The sequence below is a fragment of the Mesoplodon mirus genome, assembly GCF_964341445.2.
Source record: "Mesoplodon mirus genome assembly, chromosome: 5".
In the NCBI taxonomy this organism is placed as follows: Eukaryota; Metazoa; Chordata; class Mammalia; order Artiodactyla; family Ziphiidae; genus Mesoplodon; species Mesoplodon mirus.
The window spans coordinates 24351807-24373513 of record NC_138980.1 but is presented as its reverse complement, the minus strand read 5'-3'; the positions used below and the strand labels follow the sequence as shown (position 1 = coordinate 24373513).

Below are 21707 nucleotides of genomic sequence, written 5' to 3'. Positions count from 1 at the left end.
GGCTCAGCAGTTGTGGCACACCAAGTTAGGTGCTTCCGCCATGTGGGATCTTCGCGGACCGGGGCTCAAACCTGCGTCATCTGCATTGGCAGGTGGATTCTTAACCACTGCACCACCCTGGAAGTCCCTGGATGTTTAAATTTAAAATACCTTACTTGCACCAAATTTTGTGGGAATCAGAAATTTCAAACTGGAAATGAGTTAAAAAGCCAGGCCACTAACTGACAAAGTGTTTCTTCATTCCAGGATGTCAAGATAGTTTAAATATAGGTTATCTGCCTATCTACTTAAAACAGAGTATATTTTCAAATTATCATACCATTTTAACCATTTTGATGGTTGAAGCTATGTATCAACTACTAAAGAAAAACGTGAGAAAAATGGAATCCAAGTAATTAAACTATTAGCCATTACATTCATTTCATCCCATTTCACAGAACCATGAACAAGAATCAAACTGAAGTTTTTAACTCAGTAAGGTGTATTATCACAAGAAGGCACAATGCTAGAATCTAGGATACCTGAGTTTAAGTCACAATTCAGCCGCAATTATTAGGAGTCGTGGCTGAGTCATTTCTAATTTCTCTAGCATCAAGCCCTTCAAGATTATTCAGAGGAATAGTTTTCAGCTGTACGAACTACAGAACTCCACTGGGTATTTTTCTACTGTCAACTGCATAAGTCAATTTTATTCGTCTACTCCAAAAATTTTGATGAATGCATGGATGAGAACACCTGAGCAAATAAGCAGTAGCAGAAAACACTGGAAATAACCTATTTAGCTGCACTTTTAAAACTAGGTTTGACGTCAATGGAATTTCTAGAAATAGTAAACTAGGAGACATCAAATCATGAGGGAAAATACCCAGTTACAAACGATCCATATTTATACACTGGCCATTCTAAACCTTTCCTGTTAGTGCTGAAGCTCCCAACACTGTCAAATAAAAACCTGGTGCTTTCAGAAATTGAGTCCAGAAGTACAAGGAAAAAGGCAAGTAAGAGTAGGAACCTGAGAGTTCACAGAAGATGGGAAGGAAGGTTAGCAGGAGACACTCATATGATACCAGAGGTACCATCCTCACCACTAAACTTTTCTTCTATCCTACCTAATTCACTGAAGTTTCACTTTAAGTCCTAAACTTCCATGAATTAGGCCTGGGAACTAGCAAATACCCTTAGTGAAGAATGTAAATACTTTTCAGCAGGGAAAGGGGTTAGCAATCATTAACTTCTTAGTAAGAAAGAGTGTGGATAGTTTTCTTTCCTCCTACATCCTGAGATCAGCTACTCCAAAGGAATGAGTTTCTGATGGGGGAGAAAGTAAACATTAATTTGGGAACCTGGAGCACTTGTAGGGAAAGGTCAGGAGGCTTCGGTAGTACAGTGGCTCTAGCAGTATGGAAATGGAGAGGAAACTAAAGGATGGCTGACTTCTGAATCTCTATAACGAGATTGCTGTGTTAAGGAAAAACCTTTTCTTTACATCAAATGCTCCTTTAAAAAAACCTTATAACATATAACATAGTTGAACTATATGTGGACTGCATCAGAGGCCTAAGAATAATTTAGGCAGTGATTCTATGGCAAAACTTCTTTCAGCTCTCTTAAATTCCTAGTCAACGTCAGGAACATAGCTTTACTCTATGTGCAAATGCTACCAGCGGATCATGTAGAGAAACCCACTTGGTATCACCATTTGTCATACCAAAAAATTACATGCATCTTATGTTCAGAATACAGATGAAACTCAAATCTTTGGTAATGCACTTCAGAAATGGGAATACTTTTAACAAAAATCTTTATCTGGATAAGCAATCATGAATTCTACAACAAAAAATATTTTTACCTGGCAGACTGATCAATAGTTTTGGGTTTTTTTTTTACTAAATTAACATTTACCATGTAGTTTTGTTTGTTTGTTTGTTTTTTGTTTTTTTGTGGTACACAGGCCTCTCACTGTTGTGGCCTCTCCCGTTGCGGAGCACAGGTTTCAGACGCGCAGGCTCAGAGGTCATGGCTCACAGGCCTAGGCGCTCCGCGGCATGTGGGATCTTCCTGGACCGGCGCACGAACCCGTGTCCCCTGCATCGGCAGGCGGACTCTCAACCACTGTGCCACTAGGGAAGCCCCTACCACTTAGTTTTTCATGTGTAAACAGGTAAGCAGAAAAGAATACCTACAGACAAACAAAAAGTTCATTATGTTAACCAATCAGGGTCTGGAAACTTCTGCAGTTTTCTTCCCAAGTGTTCTCCGATCAAATCATCTTTTTTTTTGTTTTCCAGTAAACAGTAACATAAATACAAATTGTTTAATAATAACCATAAAGTCTCATAGGCTGAGGTTTAAGTATTTATACTTCATATGGTAAGGAGACAGATATTGGACAATTTCTAGACTCCTGAAGATTTGGCATTAAAAACAAAAACCTCAGTCATCAGAATTCCTATTTCTACGTTTGTGACTAACTACATAAATAACCATTGGAAAACAGGACTTTCCAAGCTCACTTTCCAGTTAGACTTTAATCTTAAACGAAGTGTGTATGTGGTTTTATTAATCTACTACAATGCACAAGTTGGATGTCTTTCCATGAATGCTACTTACCACCACTGACATCAACCAATGAAACAGAACACAATACTTACAATTTAATGAAATTCCAACAGCAAACAGTTCCTATGGGTTTTGGTTTCTAATACCTGCCTACCTAAAGTTAATAATACTTATTACCTGTTCAACAATTACAGAAAAATCTTTTAAAGTTAAGGAAAGTTTGAGGTAAATAAAGAATATTCATTTAAGAATGAAATAGTCAAGATTTCCTTTTACTCAAAAAAAACAAAAAACCAAACACAAAAATCACTTCCAAGAGTCAACCTCCATGTACAAAAAGGCAAGATCAATCACTGGACACAAAGGATATTCCAAAGGTCTTTAAAAATGGTAATTAATCTCAAAAAAGGAAAATTAATTTTAGCTTTTATATTTCATTCATTATCAAGACCATATTTGCTTAACAAGATAATTATGCGATTGATACAAAACATACAGCATTTACACTTAACTGTACAAAATAATTTAAGGTTTATAAAAATATTAGAATGTTTAGAGTTGACTGACACAGTCTTAAATCATCTCTTCTAGAGAAGTATAGTAAGACCACTGATTTCCATTTTATTTCTTTTTTAATAAGTCAAAGAAAGGATGCTGCAATGCTTCATCCAAGATAATTCTTTTCACTGGATCATATTCTAACATTCTTTGAATCAGGTCAAACAGTTTCTCATGTTCTTCATCATGACAGAGCATAAATTCCTGAGGGGAAAAATGACTTTGTTTAAGAAAGACAATAAAAAATAGTTAAAACAGGGTGTTTTTTGTGTTTTTTTTTTGTTTTACCTTTAATGGCTTGCAGTGTCCCGTAACATATCTACCAGCAGAACTACGTTCCTCCCAATCTAGCTGATTATGATGAAAATACATCTGTTTCCTATAGGAAAGAGAAGTCTGGATTAAATTTTAAGAAAAAAAGAAACCCCAAACCCACATTCTTACCCTGCCCCAAACAGGGGATTGGGGGAAAAGATGGAACCATAAACATCTCTCTATATATACATAAACATACAATTTCTAAAAATCTCAGCAATAATTATATCGGATACCTTATATGGTATTTTTCCTAATCTTGTACCCTCTGAAGTTTTAGTATCCCACCTAAGTTGTACCATATGTGAAACAATGCCAGCTTCAAAAACAGAGGTTCCTAGATCCATTCCTGTAAATTCTGATTTCACTAGATCTGGAATGGGGCTAGAAATCGTTAACAATTCCCTGGATGACTTCTGCGGTGAAGCTATGTTTTGAAACCACTTATAGTATTCTTGTCCAAAGACGTACATGTGGTTTGCAACAGTCTGGAATTCAAATTTAGATAGGACTCCAAAATCAAGCTCTTTTTACTACTCTATGTATTATTTTTAAATCAACCTAGGAAAACATTTATGCAAAGGTTAACCTGAGTATAAAAACACCACTTTATTTACTGGATCACAAAGTAAATATTGCATTACTTTTCAAAAACTTGACTTCATGAAAAAGAATTCAAAATCTACAGTCTTTGGAATAAGCAATAACAACAAAGATGGGTTTTCTATAGTTTGAATATAGGCCACTGCATGTACCCAATAAGGACTTTAATCTTAAAAAGCATACCTTGTTTTCTGAATCATGTGTGTTGGTATGGGTCCTAATATACGTTCCATCATTGCCAGGTGTTCTTTATTATCATCAGTCTAAAAAAAACAGGAAAAAGAAAGTTAGCACTTTCCAGTTCCCTACACGCACATAAAAGGATAACACAAGAAAACAGTGTGTCCGGGACTTCCCTGGTGGTCCAGTGGTAGAGAATACACCTTCCAATGCGGGGGACGTGGGTTCGCTCCCTGGTCGGGGAACTAAGATCCCACACGCTGCGGGGCAACTAAGCCTGCCCACCACAACAAGAGAGCCCGCGAGCCACAAACTACAGAGCCCACACCCTCTGGAACCCGCACACTACAAGTGGAGAGAGAAAACCCACGTACCGCAACAAGAGAGAAGCCCACGTGCTGGAATGAAGACCCAATGCAACCCCCCCAAAAAAGTAAATAAATAAATGTTAAGAAAAAAAAAAGAAAATAGTGTCTCCATAAAAGGACTAGATTAGACAGCTATACAATTTATATTACACTCTACTTCAAAGATGGAATAAAACTGAATGAGCTACACTGATTGTCTGATTTCTGAAATGAATTGGTAAGGTTTGTAGAGCTGATTGAGGAACAACTTTTTAAGTATATTTTACTGAAGTACAGTTGATTTACAATGTTCGAATAATTTGTTTAATGTAAAACAGAACAGTTTTCCTTATTTGTATTACTTGCACTGTTTAACTGAGGGATGACTGGGAAGATTACCAATAACCTGGCTACTCATTTTATCGGTTGCTTAACTAACCTCCATTACCCAATGGATAGCAACTTTGTAACACTAATCCTAGACAATGAAAATACAGTCCCAATAATTCTTACAACAACCTTGAGCTAGGAATGTGGGAACATAACTTTCAAAGAGGTTAAGATACTAGCTCAAGCTCATATAGCTCATCAATGAGGAAACCTGAGCTGTGAACCCAAGTCAAAACTCATATTCTTAAATTACACAGTAACAGAGCTTTGGCTAAAGTCGAATAAATTGTTAAACTAAATGGTACACTCCTAAGCAGAGGCTGGAAAGCTTCTTCTATAAAGGACCAGATAGTAAATATTTTAGGCTTGGATGGTCACAGATGGTCTCCACCACATATTCTTTTTCATTTTTTAAAGCAGGCATCAGATAGGATATAGTTTGCCAATCCTTGCTCTGAAGAGCAGAGTCTATGTGCAATGCTTTTTAAATCCATTAACTACTGTGCCTAGCACACTGCTTTCAAAATGTTCTTAAGTCATGACAGGAATAAATAATACAAGCTCCATTATCTTCAAAAAGTTCCTTAGTTGAAGACTATTTTGGAGGGTGGAATTAAAATATAAACCACATCTCAAACCAAAGTTAATAATCGACGCTTAAGGTCTCAGAATGATTTACAATCATAAAACCATCTGAAGGATTTTATATGTGTCAGAATGAAGAAAGCATGCACTGTGCTCAACTTTTTCCTTGACCCTATAGCTTACTACCACAAAACCAGACACCACCCCCTAGAAATGTCCGACAGCTATGTTCTAGATATCAAACTTGTCTACAAACTCAGAGTACTTTTAACAGATCTCTACGGAGTAGACAGAAGTTTGGTGAGGTGCCCCAGAGCGGCGAACACATATATTCTGCAACAGCCACCTAAGTGACTTATAATTCATCACAGCTTCCTCCCTCCTCATCCTGCATTGCCATAACCTCAAAGCAACCTTGACAGTATTAGCCAGGAACTTCCTAACCACCCTCACCCCATCCAACAACACACCTTGATCAAATCACAACCCTCTTAAAGTTCTCCAATGGTTACACCACTTGAAGCTTTCAAGACTTTTAGTTTTCCGACATAAGCAAAATTATGAGGAAAACAAGTAGAGACCTAAATAACATTTTCTCCTTTTTGTTCTGCCAAGTAAGCCAATAACTATTATCATTGCATAGAAAGAACATTTTAATACCAAAAAAAACAGGAGAGATAATTTCTAAATGAAAGCCAGAACGGCAACCCTACAAAATCATTTTCATTTTAGACCGGTCTACATTTGGAAACCACTGACTCCTAGGATAAAACAAATACCTTTCTATGGCAAACAAGTCCACTATGAATCAGTACTTGCCTACTGACACCATTTTCCTATTTATCCAAGACACTCCGGCAGCACTATTCATCCTTCCTCAACTAGAGTAGCTTCCTTTATGCCTCTTGCATTTATGAATACCATTTCTTCCTGATATGGCCATCACACACTCTAGTTTTCTGACAAACTCTTACTCTTCCTTATAGCTTGGATTAAACTCCCTATTCCTCAGTGATGCCTTCTCGAAGGAAACTTAACCGTTCACCTTTTCTGGGTTCCCTTCTACATTGTTCCATTATAGCAAGTATCATATTGTACTGTACGTTTTCCCATGTCTATCCTGTGTATGTCTTCCTTGAGGAGAGAGATGCTGTCTTTTCATTTTTATACACACAGTGCTTAGAAATGTGCCTAGGGTGTCACACATGCTTAATACAACTTACTGTTTCTGAATTCTTTTAATAAAAGTGCAACATAACCAGAGCTGAATTAAAACTGACCATAGTAACACTAATGTAAATTTATGAAGGAGCATCACAATAAAATGGATCATAGGAAGTCAATATGAACCATGTGTTTAAAAGCTCCACATGCAGAATGAATTATGACCATTCACTGAGAGTAGTTCATTCAACTGTGGTTTTAGAGAAGGATGACTATTTTGCACATGGAAGTTTACATCTTAAGAATAATGACACTATGGCAACTTTCCAATATGGAAACCAAAACTTTAACATGCCTTTAACATTAAAGCTCATTATGAATCAGTAAGTAACATTTACTAAATACATACCTGAAAGACTGTGAAACCAAGGTAATATTCAATAAGAATGCAACCTATGCTCCAAACATCACATGGCTGAGACCAACCTAAAGCTATTTAAAAACAAAACCAAACATTTTATTAGGCAACAATTTTTAATTGCCAATACACAATATCTTTTCCTATGTGGGTGCTCTCTTTATATAGCCCATTTAGGAGAATATGATAGTAAATTCAGGGTTTACATTTTTAGTTTTATACCAAACATGATTCAGTATGCTTTCAGAGTCCTCCATATCCTTGTATCAACTTACAGTATTTTAACCTGGGGGAGGAGGCATTTTATGGAAAGTAAGAGGGGTGAGCAAATAGTCCATAGTCTCTGAATTGCTTGTGCAATGAGGAGCACTGTTATACCCACTTAACGGTTGTTCTATGAAATTTTACATTTTATTAGTGCAAACATAGGTCAATAATTATCCTCAGAGTGTAGTTACTAACCCCTTATCAATTACCATCAGCTTGATATCTGAGTTTATTTCTTCTATTAAAAGAAATAGTAGTGTCACATAAATTATGTAAGAATTATAATGGATATTATAAGCAGTGTCACCCATAAGCAGAATTATACAGATATTTAAAGTTCACATAGAGAGGTATCTATATATGTACTTTCAGGTTGTCTAGACATGATCATATATACTTTCTCCTTCAGAATTCTCAATAGTAACATTATTCAGAAAAGAAAAAAACACCTAGCCTTAAGTCTCTATCTATTTAGAAAGGAAAAGAGTAAACCTAAACCATACAGATGTTTTAACCTTTTAAAGATTAAGTTTTTAATAAAAAAATAATGTACAAATAAAACCTACTTTAAAAGACATTTCAATTACTTTCAGCAACATTACTGAATTTAAAGACAAAGGAAGAAACAATATATTCAAGGAACTTGACTATGATTTAGCCATTTTTGTTAACCCTCATGGTACTTATCACTTGAACAAAAGGATAATGGAGCATGGTTTCTACTTACAGTAACACATACAAAATCTGCAAATGATAGAGCTTGGATCTAAGATGAAAGTTTTCTTTTCCAGCCACTCCTGTCTCCCAGTCCAGCTTTCTCCCAAGTGACTGTAAACTACCTCATTCTCTTATGGCTCAGCTCTCATACTCTTTGGAATTTCACATCATTCACTTTGACCAACTTCTGTTTACTACCAACACCCAAGACATGAGACCAACTGCCCTCCTCAGTGGTGGCACCTGACAACATCTTCCTCTTCAACCTAATTCTGCCTTAATCCTCAGGAGTAACACTTCACAAACACACAAAGAACCCTTCTAATCTTCCCATCTGTTCATTTCTTTTCCTAAACACCAATAACCCCAATTTCAGATTTATATCAACTATCCCCAGCCTGGCCACACATGGGACTGTATTATTACTAAGAATCACTGTATCTTACGCAATCTAGGAGGAGGCCATTAACTAACTGTAAGATACACCACTGTTTTATGAACCAATAACCAAGAAAAAATGCTGTTTTGTCTTATGTTTCCTCACATGTTAAAATGTGGAGAAAAATCTTCTTCTTAAAATTGATAAAACACAGCAAGTTATCTCTTTTTAAGCTCTGAAAATACCTCTCTGTCCACAATCTCCTCCCACACTCTTTTCTTTTACCTTCATTGCAGGCTTCAGTCCTCAACCATGAATACACTTTCTAAACTACTGCAACATAGCAGCTTCTTTCAGACCATACTAAGCAGAAATCCTAGTAACATCAATCTCAAAGATGAGCTCCAAACCTGTGCTATCCTATGTGGTAGCCACTAGCCACATGTGGTTATTTAAATCTAAAAGTTTAATTAATTTAAAATTCAGTTCCTCAGTCACACTGGCTATACTGAAAGTACACAGTAGTCTACGTGTGGCTACTAATGGCTACCATGTTGGATAGTGCAGATATACAACATTTCTATCATCATGGAAAGTTCTACTAGCCAGCACTACAAACTATTCTTAATTTCCTGTCCCTTTTACTAATTCTTTACTCTAGGTAAACATCATTAGTTTGCTTTCACACTCATATTCTCAACTACCCAGTCCTCTTCGACAAAAGGTAAAAAGTGGAAAAGACTGATTCCACAAAGATGTTTTACTATCCAACCTCGGTTGAAACTTACTTTTGGCAAAGTAATATGCTTATACCATTTAACTATCTCCCAATATCACCTGATCTGAATTTTTCCCACTGTCTCCAAGCCCCCAAATCCATCCCTGACTTCCTTGCTCTATCAACATGACTCGGTCTCGAACTTTTAAATTTTGAGGCCTAAGATGTGCTCTCCCTCACTGAGTTCCCTTTTATTAATATTGAAAAACCCTGCACCTTAACTAATTTTCCTTTCCATGCTTTCCCATGTCAAAGATGATCAAAGAAGCTCTCCTCTTAGACTAGCCCCTCTTTCTTCTCCTCTTAACCTCCATCCACCCTACATCTAGACGTCTGCCAGCCAAATCTTTAGCATTTTCACCAGCACCATGCTTTGTGATGAGACGAAAAGAGGTGCCCACATCGCTTCAAAATCACACTGCTGTCATGGACTTAGCCAATACAGCTTGTTCTCTTATGATCTTGTAAGACTGACTTGTTCAAAAAGAACCACCACCTGGAATATCTTTACAGATGATATCACATTTTTCCCACTCAGGAAAATTATTTATAGCAATGTCCAGACAGCTTTTATGAAAACAGAAAACATTTTCTGTACACTGCTAAGAAAATTACAGCTATCCCCCAACTACCTGCCCCCCAATAAAAGCTATAGAGAACAAAAAATCTCTTTTTCAATTAAAATATCAGGAAGTCTGGTATCTACTAACCCAAAATGACCTCTGGAGCTCTGTAATGCCGTGTAGATACCACGGTGCTATGATGTTCATCATCGTATGTTGCACTTCCTAAGTCAACAATTTTGACATCTGTGTTTTTCAGTGTGCGTTCATCACGTTTCTAGAGATACAGTTAAGTAAACACAAAGATCAATAAAGATATGAAATATTTTATAGCACTATCCAAAAGGCTTGCACATGAATTCTCTTTTTGATTTTCAAAATAACCCCATGAGAAAGGCAAAGGATTACCCTTTTGGGGTTAAACGTCAGGATATAATAAGCCTCAAAGGTAAAATTCCTCATCCAAGGATCACCAAGCTAAATTAATTTTAAAGACAACTACCAAAATTAAAACAAGTGTAACTTACCATTTTTGAATTATACTTGACTACATAGTCAGACTCCACAAATAAAATATTTTCAGGCTTCAGATCTGTATGGGTTAATTTATTATGATGCAAAACTACAAAAGAACAAAAAGACATTATTAGTTTCACTTACAAATGTAATCTGTACCGGGGGAAAGGAGAATTAGTAGTAGAGGTAGGGATCAAAAGTGGTTTCATCTTTACTTGCAACGTGCATTTTTAGTGACAATGGTTTGATATGTTGCTTGTCCAATAAAACCTTTAATTGACTGGTATTTAAAAATTTAACAAGTATACTTACAATTTACTGACTGACAGATCTGATATGCCATTTGCCTGATATGGTCAATTTGAAATGGCAGAAAGCTATTTTCTTTAATGAAATCATAGGTACTAAGTCCCAGGAGTTCGAACACAATACAAATATGACCATGATGATGAAACCATTCTAGCATCTGGACACATCGGCTGAAACAGATCAGAATACAAATAATTCAGTTCACAGAATTCTGATTATTTCATGTAACATAATGGATCACAGTTCCAAGTTTCTTACTTACAAGACATTATTGGGATCAGTACTATTTAAATGCTCCAATACTTTGATTTCTGAATGAGCTGCTTCACGATATGGTCCCACATTTTTTGTGATTTTCACTGCTACATGTATGCCACCCCTTAAAAACAAAATGAAAATGGTAAATGTACAGAAGGGCGTTGAAGACATGTATCCTCTAAAGCAGCTGTCCCCAACCTTTTTGGCACCAGGGACCGGTTTCATGGAAGACAAGTTTTCCATGGTTGAGGGGAGGGTGTGATGGTTCAGGTGGTAATGCAAGCTATGGTGAGCAGCAGATGAAGTTTCACTCGCTCGCCCACTGCTCACCTCCTGCTGTTAGGCCCAGTTCCTACCAGTCCACGGCCCAGGGGTTGGGGACCCCTGCTCTAAAGCATCATCTTGTTAAGTACCAATCACTCTATGCTATTTTCCTAAAATAATCTTTCAGGGTATATTATAGCAGATCTATAAACATTTTTTCAAAACATTTTGACAAAATATACATTATACAGAGTGATGATTTCTCTTAATACTTAAGAACGTTAATGTTTGTTTCCAAAAGTTTAAATTGACCTAGATTTTATAAGTAGTTTTTTTTTAAAAAAGGATAAAAATATAAACCTTGAAGATACTACTGCTGAAAACATTCACTCATTCGCCAGGCTAGACCGAATGTGCCAGATGTTGCATTGGAATCACTGTTAAAAAGAGCTTGTCCCATGTACCTCACAGTCTAATGGAAAAGACAGACACTTGAACAACTTATCATTAGGTTAGAAGTGCCTGGTATAAGGAATAGAGAGAAGAAAGAACCTAACCATCAGAGTTAGGGGAGCTCAGACTTCTTCAGAGAAGAAAGACAACTATCAGTTTGTTAGATAATTCTGGCAAAGGAGACACCAGCAATAAGTCATCAAGCCAAAAAAATGTTTAGTGCATTCACGGATGCGAAGAGGTATAAATAGCAACAACGTAGGGCAGCGTGTTTTAGACCGGGGCATCTGTAGTACTTCCTAAAAAGTACAGAGGGAATTCCCTGGTGGTCCAGTGGCTTAAGACATGAGCTTTCACTGCCGTGGGCCCAGGTTCAATCCCTGGTCGAGGAGCTGAGATCCCGCAAGCCATGTGGTGCGGCCAAAAAAAAAAAAAAAGCCGTAAATGATTTTGAGGAAAAGGATTTCCAAATCTTCAGCTTCCTTCTGTCCTCTTTTCTAAACCTGATCTTCTTGAATACAAGCCAGCAGTCAACCCTGAATTTTTCACTATGGCCTTCCCACATTACAAAAGAGAACCCCATGCACGTGAAATTAATATGGCAAGGTTTGTGCCACAGGCTGTTTATAAAAAAGAAAAAAAAATTCTTTGAGGCAAAAATTTTTCTAGTGGCTGAATAGCAAACCTATTCCGAACTCATTTCTTTTGACAAGGTCCCAATGAAGTTGTGGGCTGATATATAATCATCAAAATAAATTTTTAATGATTTATCTCCCTATGATGTATAGCATATATCTCAAGACTTAAAAGAATTACTATAAAACTGCTGTGACAAAACTTCTTCTAGTCTCATCTATTTCATCATATGGACAAGTTTTCTAACTGCTAATAAGCTATAAAAATGAACAGTGCTAATAGCTATAAAAATGAAAAATGGATAATGGTGTTAGCTAATGCTACTATAGTAATCATATTGCAGTATATAAATGTTCAAACCAACGTTATACACCTTAAACTTATAAGCTTTCATATTACTTGTCAATTAAAAAAAAAGAAAAATGGAAACTTAATGTTAAAACAGTAAGATTTATCTATGGACACATGAACTCATTTTTTTAAAGGCCCCAACCATCTCGATAAAAGATATATTTACAATTACATTGTATGTTTTAGGTCTAATAAGTATCAAAATTTGTAACAGATTTGTACTTGATCAATTGAATACTCTTCATTGGAATATCTCAAATACTCAAGTCTTGGAACCTCAAGAAATTTTTAAAAGACCTCAATGGGACAACTAGTGAAATGTGAATCAGGTTGTAGATAAGCTGGCAAAACTTGAAAATACATATAACATGTAAATATAGAGAATGATTAAACACTGTAAAATGTTAACATTTGTGGAATCTGGGTGAAGAATAGATGGGAATTCTTAGCAACTTTCCTAAGTCAAAGTATTTCAAAATATCTTAAAATTTTACTTTATGTTCACATTTTTGTCATAGAGAGGAAAGGGTGATAATAAAAGACACTTAGGATAATATTCTTTATGAAAAGTGAAGTAAAAGTTAAGTTCAAGATAAAGCATTTCTAAGTATTCAAGAAAAGTTTGTTCATGGATGACAGGAGGTATCAAGCTGTTGTATTTAGATTCCCCCAAACATATTTAGAAAGAGAGATATGTTTTTTTTTTAAAAAATCACCATTTACAATAAGCTGGAAATTACATCCTCAACTATTTTATGATGAAAAGTATAGATGTCAATTTAGAAATGTGCAGTTTCCACTAAACTGTTGTAAGACGTTCACTTACAAAAAAATTTGCAACCGCAGAATAGAGATCCTAGAGGAAAACATGAAAACGAAGCAGAGAGGGTCAAAGAACAAAAAGTTTAGTATAACTCATTAAAGAATCTGGACTTTATTCTGTAGGCTTCAAGTAATATAATTTATTTATAGTTTGAGAAGCTAACCCTAACGTGCAAATATTATCCTTTGGAAATAAAAGTTTTTGAACCAAGAAGATTAGACATGCTAATTTATTGTCTCTGCAATTCAAAAGTAGGGTAAAGCACTCCAAATCTCTTATAGAAAGCTAAGGACCTAAGTTCTGGGAAAGTCTTCACTTGAACACTGACATTAATTTCCATGAACTCCATCTGATAAACATTTTCAGCATTCTTGGTCAAAATCCATACTTATGGTAAATAAATCGTACACAGTTCAAGAACTTCTGAATACTTATACCTCCCAGGAAAACACATAGCTACCACTTAAATTCCATTTCATCTAAATTATGGATCCTTCTCCACCAAAAATATCAGAATGTTCAAAAAAGAAAAACAACAAACTTACATGCCATGATCAATGCACTCTACAACTCTGCCAAAGGTCCCTTCTCCCAAAGTGTTCACGATTTCATCTAAAGTGAGGGGGGAGAAAGAAGTGTAAGTACCTGAGTACAAATTATCAGTTATTCAAATAATGAATGCTTAAGTGTGGAATTTTTTCAAATGCTCTCTATTAAAGCATAATTAACGTTCCAGCCCTCAAATTATTTGATTTTCAGATGCTACAAAAATAATGTAGATAGCTATCTTTCTTGCTCTAATCTCAAATTCCACTGATTATTTTGGAACTTTAGAGTAGAAATATTTAAACTCTATAGAAAAGAAGAAATACAAAAGAACAACAAACAAACCCACAAAAAACAAAACAAAAAAGCAATGAAGAGTTCTTTAGCCCCCCGCTGACAAACTATTCTTAAAAAGATTATTCTGTCTGCAAAGTTTAAAAAGTGTTGAAAAATATTCTATACATCTTGCTTTTAGAACGGCTCCACTTTGACAGATAAGGTGACCCTCTTCATCATCTTCTATACTCCTGGATCTTTTCCTTTGGTGGCTCTTCTGGAACGGCAAGTGGGCAGCACCAAGATCGTCCAGCCAATCAATATAGCAGAGTGAATTCAGGGCAGAATACGCAATTCATTCAGCGGGGAGATATTCAGGCATTCCGATAAGAACCAGGCCACGAAGAGTTGGCAGGAGCAAGTTCAAATTCAGTCCCCAGAGATTCACAGGACACAGTTTATGTTACAGAAGAAAAACATGGCAAGATTTTCAGATAAGTTACTTAAAGTGGCAATAGAAAAAACAACACAATTGTCTCTAAAATACTGACTTAATTGAAGTCTGAAATTTAAAGAATGCAATGTCATGATCTATTAATCTCGTTATAAAATAGCCTATGCTGTGAGTTGAGATGTCTAGTTTGTCAGGAAAATGATTTAAAACGTCAAGATTAGCTCAAATTGATACTTAGCAATATTTTTAAACATACTTATTAAAATAAAAGGGGAAAATAAAGGCTAATGTCAATGTTTGATCTAATCAATGATAGTTCTACTGAAGAAAACTTGGGGAGGAAAATAATAACTCATAGTTTACTGCAAACAAGTGAAGATTCATGAGTGTAAAAAAAAAGGCAGGCTTTCTGGACAATAATTTCCCCTTCAGCACCCACTTTCAGAACTCCAATGGAACTAATTGCAGATTGTGCTATACACAGGGTAAGTATCCACCAGTGCAACTTTCTACATTTGTCTCCAAGTACTGGGAAAGGGGTTTCTTTTAAAGTAAAAAATGTTTAAGATGAAAGAAAAGATGGGTGCTTCATCTTTTCGTATGATTATGTTATAAAAGATAAAAATATTTTTAACATTAAAATCAAGAACCTCATGATCTGGTCTGCAGAAAATGAGTAAATGTGGGCAAATGAGGACTAACTAATAAATGCAGATTAGTTGTAAGAATTTGGAAGTTTCCTTTAAGGATTCAAGTAATATAAACACAATTATATTCATATAGTATTATAAACTTTTTCAAACTTATTGGCTCAGTAAGAGCTTTTACACACAAATAAGTATCCACCCAAAATAAAAACAAAATCAATCATACCGAACGTGACTGATTACTTGAACATTGTCTATTACGCTTCCTTTTAGGACTGCTTCTCCAGCTTCGGACTGAAGATTTACTGCAGTGGATTCGATAACTGCTTTCAACGTCTCTGTGATAACGTCTAGGAACACATCTTTTGCAGTAATCATTTCTGTATTCATCAATGTTAGGAACATATATTTTGCAGTAGTCATTTCTGTATTCATCAATGTTAGGAACATATATTTTGCAGTAGTCATTTCTGTATTCATCAATGTTAGGAACGTATATTTTGCAGTAGTCATTTCTGTATTCATCAATGTTAGGAACGTATATTTTGCAGTAGTCATTTCTGTATTCATCAATGTTAGGAACGTATCTTTTGCAGTAGTCATTTCTGTATTCATCAATGTTAGGAACGTATCTTTTGCAGTAGTCATTTCTGTATTCATCAATGTTAGGAACGTATCTTTTGCAGTAGTCATTTCTGTATTCATCAATGTTAGGAACGTATCTTTTGCAGTAGTCATTTCTGTATTCAGCAATGTTAGGAACATATCTTTTGCAGTAGTCATTTCTGTATTCAGCAATGTTAAGAACATATCTTTTGCAGTAGTCATTTCTGTATTCAGCAATGTTAAGAACATATCTTTTGCAGTAGTCATTTCTGTATTCAGCCATGTATCTCTGGTCCTGATAATATCTCTCATTCAAGAACCTTGCTTCTAAATAATGACTGCAAACACATTAAAGGATTTAAAATTACTCTCTTCATTCTAGAACGCTTTAACGTTTAACCACATTTTAACGTGGTTAAAATAAAACATTCTCTCAAGAATTCCTGGTTTCAACAGCTAACTCAATAAAAGAAAAAAATACAAATTGATGAATTAGAACTTATACTTAACTCACAAAACTTAAATAATTTTACTTTAACCAACAAGCAAATGGGTACATATATCTCTATTAATATATACTGCTATGAAGGAACAAACCTTGGGTCAAATCATTCAACATATTCAGTGTTTACTTGATTAAGTGTCCCTTTACCTTCTGGTGAAAGTTAAGACCAAAAATTCACAAAACTGCTCTTCTGAAATTCATCAATCTTATGATATATGCATCTGTAACTAAGCTCTCTTCCTTTTTGCAGAGCCACACACAACATGAGGCAGGCAAAACAGGATTCCTTTCCTTCTTAATGTAAGTTAGGTATCTCTGGCACACAGAGTTCTTGCACGAAGGGTGTATTAGAGCTAAAAGGAATCTTAAATATATTTCAGGCCTTTCATTTTACAGATGACTACACTGAGATCCCTAGAAGGAAAACGATTTGCCATGGTTGTAGAGCACATTCTAAATCCTATTGTATGTGCCAGTATTATTATACACACCACCTATTCCATCTCCTCTCCTCTATTTCGAGCTTCCTGTATCTTTCTGAGAAATAGTCAACACAGTTTTTGAACGCTGCTTCATGTGCCAAAAATATCCAAAATATATGCCCCTCAAATGAGAAAAGGTTCTTATAATTGCTTGCTTAGGATTTCCCAACCCCCTACTTGCCTTTGCATTTTGAATTTCCTGTCACTCCTGCTTGTGAAATAAACAAGAATTCAGGGAAAACAGCATCATCTGGTGCCATAGTGCTTACCTTCTTTTTTTATTTTTTTATTTTTTTTGCGGTACGCAGGCCTCTCACTGTTGTGGCCTCTCCCGTTGTGGAGCACAGGCTCCAGATGCGCAGGCCCAGCATCCATGGCTCATGGGCCTAGCCGCTCCGTGGCATGTGGGATCCTCCCGGACCGGGACACGAACCTGTGTCCCCTGCATCAGCAGGCGGACTGTCAACCACTGCACCACCAGGTAAGCCCCATAGTGCTTGACTGCTGAATCTACAGATCCCTTTGAAAATCTAATTGAGAGGTATGGGCCCTCTCCCCTAAGAAACGCACAAATGCGTAAACAAATCTTGGCAAGGAATTTCAGAGATCATGGACCTCAGGAAGTCAATGGATTCCAGTTAAGCAGCCTTGATTTGATGGAAAGAAAAAGACAGAGTCAACTGACCCAGTTTCCCGTCCCCCTCTCTACCTGGGATGAGTATCCTTTCCAACAGTGTGAAGCTTCAAGAGGGATGCACGTGGAGCACTGAGGGAGAGAGGGGACACCTGCCCAGTCAGACACACCAGCTAAAATAATCCTGACAAGCAATGGAGTGACAGATGTTAACTAGACTGCCCTCACTAACCTCGTTCTTTTTCCCAGAATATGTTGTCATTCTTTTTTCTCAGGAGGCTGGTTTATGCAAAAATAAAGGAGAAGCATCTCTAAAACTGCTACTCAACAGGGCTGGCATCAAATCCAGGCTGGGGAGATGCAGAAGCCCCCTTTCCCCAGTGTCAGCCTTAAGTTCTAGCCATTGGAGAAACAACTCAGGATATTAGGGTCTAAATCTGGGTCTAAGTCAGGGATCTGATCAGTTGCTTGGAACCGTTAAGGGAGAGATCTACAATACGTCAAACTAGAAATTACCATACTCTAAAGGGCATCTGTTTAATTCTGTAAGGCATCCTTCCCATAAAAGTCTAAAATGTATCGGAAAACTCTAACACTAATAATCCTTAGCTGGACTAGTGCATGAAATTAGAGCTGCTGATAATCCATAAATAATCTATAGAATAACAAACATGGAGTGAAGTAATACTATGAGGATAAACTAAAAAGATGAGGACCTCTTCAGCCTACAACAACCGAGCCTTAGAGATTAGATAAACAAAGTCTACAGAATTATAAAGGCTATATGGACAGAGTGAACAGGATGAACAGACTGACTGAATTTCTAAAAAGAGTCACTGAATGTCCAGTGAATATTTCACTGTAGTTCTTTAAAACAGCCAAGACTAATGAGGCTATGGGCATTCATTTTTATTTCCACACAGGTCCTGTGGAAGATAAAAAATATATGAGGCAAAATCCCTGCCAACAAATAACTGTTCAATTTGAGATTACTCACACAAAAATCAAACAAAACTCAACCATGCAGGAAATGCCAAAAGCCTGGATATGAGTGCTTAGGAGAAAAAACTCATAATGCTTAAAATGGTCAGGGAAGATTTCGTGAAAAAGAAGGGAAGAGTTGCATCTTATAGGGACATCAGGATTTGGATAAAGTAGGAAGTAGAAGAAGTGCCAGGAAAGAAAAATGGCATATTACCATCTTACATTTATAGAGTACTTTTAGCCAGAATGGTTTAGAGATGAGTTTGTCTACATGCTACTTAGGAAATAGTAAGTAGACAATTTCAGCAAGAGCAATTTTCACATAGGGGAACATAGGCAAATAAATAAGCTGGGAACAGATCATCCAAAATCTTGCATGCCAGGCTAAAGGGCTTAAAACAGTGTTTCTCAAAGGGTGGTCTGTTTATTAACAATATCGAAATACTGAATTTTTAAAAATGAAGATCCCTGGACCCCAGGTCAGACTCACTGAATAATCTGGTACCATGCATTTTAAACATACCTCCAAAGTGATTCTATTCACACTAAAGTTTCAGAATCACTGGTTTAAGGCTTGATACTCTATGTTACAACAAGACATTTAAGGATATAAAATGTGTTCACAGTGTTCACAGCCACATCAGTCTTCCTGTGTAGAATTAATTGATTAAGCTTGTAGGAAGGGAGCAATTCACAGGCTACTTACAAATCAGAAAGAAAAGACACTCTGAAATATATAGGAAAAAAGGTAAGATAATTGATCTACAATAAAAGCGCTGATAAATCATAAGAAAAATATGCTTTAATAGAAAAAATAGGCTAAGAATACAAACATAATGTTCACAATCAACTAGACTTCAATTAAAAAAATATTCAAGTGTTCAATAAGCACATGACAGAGGACAAATTCAGCAGAAATTTAAACATTCAAATGAAAAGAAAACACTATTCTTGGCATTTCAAAATAGACAAGACTGGTGACAGCATGTCGTCGGGAGTGTAACTTGGTACAAACTTTCTAGAAAAATATGTGGAAAAATATGTGAATATGTAGCAAGAGCCTTATAAGAGTTCACACCCTTTCACTTGAAACTGTCCCTTCTTAGAACCTATTTTCAGGAAATATTCAGAGGCAAAGATTTGTATACAAAGATAGTTTTCAGAAGAAATAACTTTACATCCAAATGGGGGACTAGCATCCTACCAAGAGTACCTTCTTTATATGCTTCTGTATTTTTCAGTTTTTTTCCTATAATTTTACAAAAAAACACTCTTATAAAGTTTTGAATCTTGAAAATGACTATTAGATTACTCCAGATTACGGAGAGCAATTACCACCAGACATCTCTGGTGCCAATATCAAAGAAGAAACTATTGGCCTAGTGGTTATTGCACTGACTCAGTATCATCTTTCTGTGGTTAATTATGAATATGAATAACTGTTCATCATTCATATCACTTCCTTTCGACACATACAATGCATAATAAATCCATGAATGGTTAGTACTATATGTTCAGCCTTACAGAGTATTTTGTAGTTATCTTAATATAGGGTACAGATATTCTTGTATAATACATTAATTAGCTCAGGTCATTGAAATCCTGGCATAGATTCTCCCTCTTCCCTCCATATGATAGTGTGTGAAGAATGATTAGTCTGCACTGATTAACAACAAGCTCACTGTTCTACAGAACACGTCTGTTTTGGCATGGAGAAGGAAAAAAATTGCATACTGTTTTTTAAAGTAACCCCAGTTGGCTAATTTAGAAAGCAATCTGGCAAACAGTCCCAGTGGAACATCTGCACAAAACAAGGAGAAAACATGGAACCAACAAAAACAAATGAGAAAGGGAAATTAATGGAGGACAGAATGAAAGAAACTCTATTCACCTAGGCTTTGTTTAATCATTTAGGAACTTGAAAAATTCCTTCAATTCTATATAAACGTAGTACCTCCAAATTTTACACGGGTAAGAATACAACAGAACAGGACACATGCCATTGGAAATTTTTATTGAGGCCCTTCTTACAACAGCCAAGCTTCTAAAAATCCCAAACATATCCACTGGCCTTATCTACAAATATAACCTGTAGAATACAGTATAGGCAACTAATCCCCAACACACTGTAACATTCTCACACACCACATGCTATTTTTCTCATCTGGATGAACTCTTCCCCACCCTTCATTAGCTCTCATTTGTGGAACCCTAAATAAGTGCCCCAATGTACAGCTCTCCCTACTACATACAAGTTAAAGGCACTCACTGGTCCTTTAATCACTTACTTAACTTTCGTGTGTCTCATTTCCCACAACTATATTACTGGCAGCTGGGACTCCATCAACTGTCTCCTACAGCTCCCAAATGGACACAGATATGTGAGAGCAGGAACTCTGTTCTATTCACAGCAGTGGCTAGCATATAATAGGCACTCAGTAAATATTTTCTGAATGAGTATTTGTTGACTGATTTATAAAACAATCTGACAGATGAAAGTTATATAAGCTAATGACAAGTCATTACAACTATTAGTGTTAAGATGGTACTAGTTCAAGCGTAATTTACCAATAAGATTCTTTAAGCTGGTGATGTGGTTTACAATGTCTGTTCTCTTGTGTACTACTGTGGGATCTCCTCTTCCGTTTGTGCCTTCCACTGTAGCTTTCATGTCCCAGGCTTTCTCTGTTATCCCAGTCAGGGCAGTGAGTTCTGTTGGAATGACTCATCTGTTAATGGAAATGAAAAGTGAGTTGTGGAATTTACAGATGGTTATATTTAGTAAATAAAATATTTCACATTACTATTAATTCAATAGAAAACCCCCAGCACATTGGGTCCTACAGGTTCTAAAATCTTCGTAGGTAATGGTTCCCAAGGCATGGAGGCACTGTCCCACTTGTATGTCAGATGATTCTAAGTGGCATACACACCTAGCACTAAATGATAACACTGTGAGACCTGAATGCATTTTCTTTCCGTTCTTCTGGATAAATTCTCAGCTTGGTGCATATCTTCAACTAACACTTGCTAACTGCCATTTTTAAAACAAGAGTCAGGATTCAGGCTTACAGCCTTCAGTAGACAACAATATCTAGCTAGAAATTAATAACTTTTTTGGTTTTATTTTTATCATTACC

General features: G+C 36.2%; 1 protein-coding gene across 1 annotated transcript; it reads right to left on the bottom strand.

Moving 5' to 3' along the window:
* Positions 1 to 3180: 3180 nt before the first annotated feature.
* Positions 3181 to 21238, bottom strand: LOC309804568 (dual specificity protein kinase CLK4-like; the record flags this gene model as incomplete). Its single annotated transcript, XM_082621986.1, has 14 exons — positions 3181 to 3321; positions 3406 to 3496; positions 4219 to 4298; positions 7111 to 7193; positions 9971 to 10100; positions 10351 to 10445; positions 10652 to 10818; positions 10911 to 11027; positions 13979 to 14045; positions 14442 to 14532; positions 15583 to 15718; positions 16214 to 16300; positions 20302 to 20368; positions 21136 to 21238. 14 exons carry the CDS (start codon positions 21236 to 21238, stop codon positions 3181 to 3183), a joined length of 1455 nt encoding a protein of 484 aa, XP_082478112.1.
* Between the last annotated feature and the right edge of the window lie 469 nt (positions 21239 to 21707).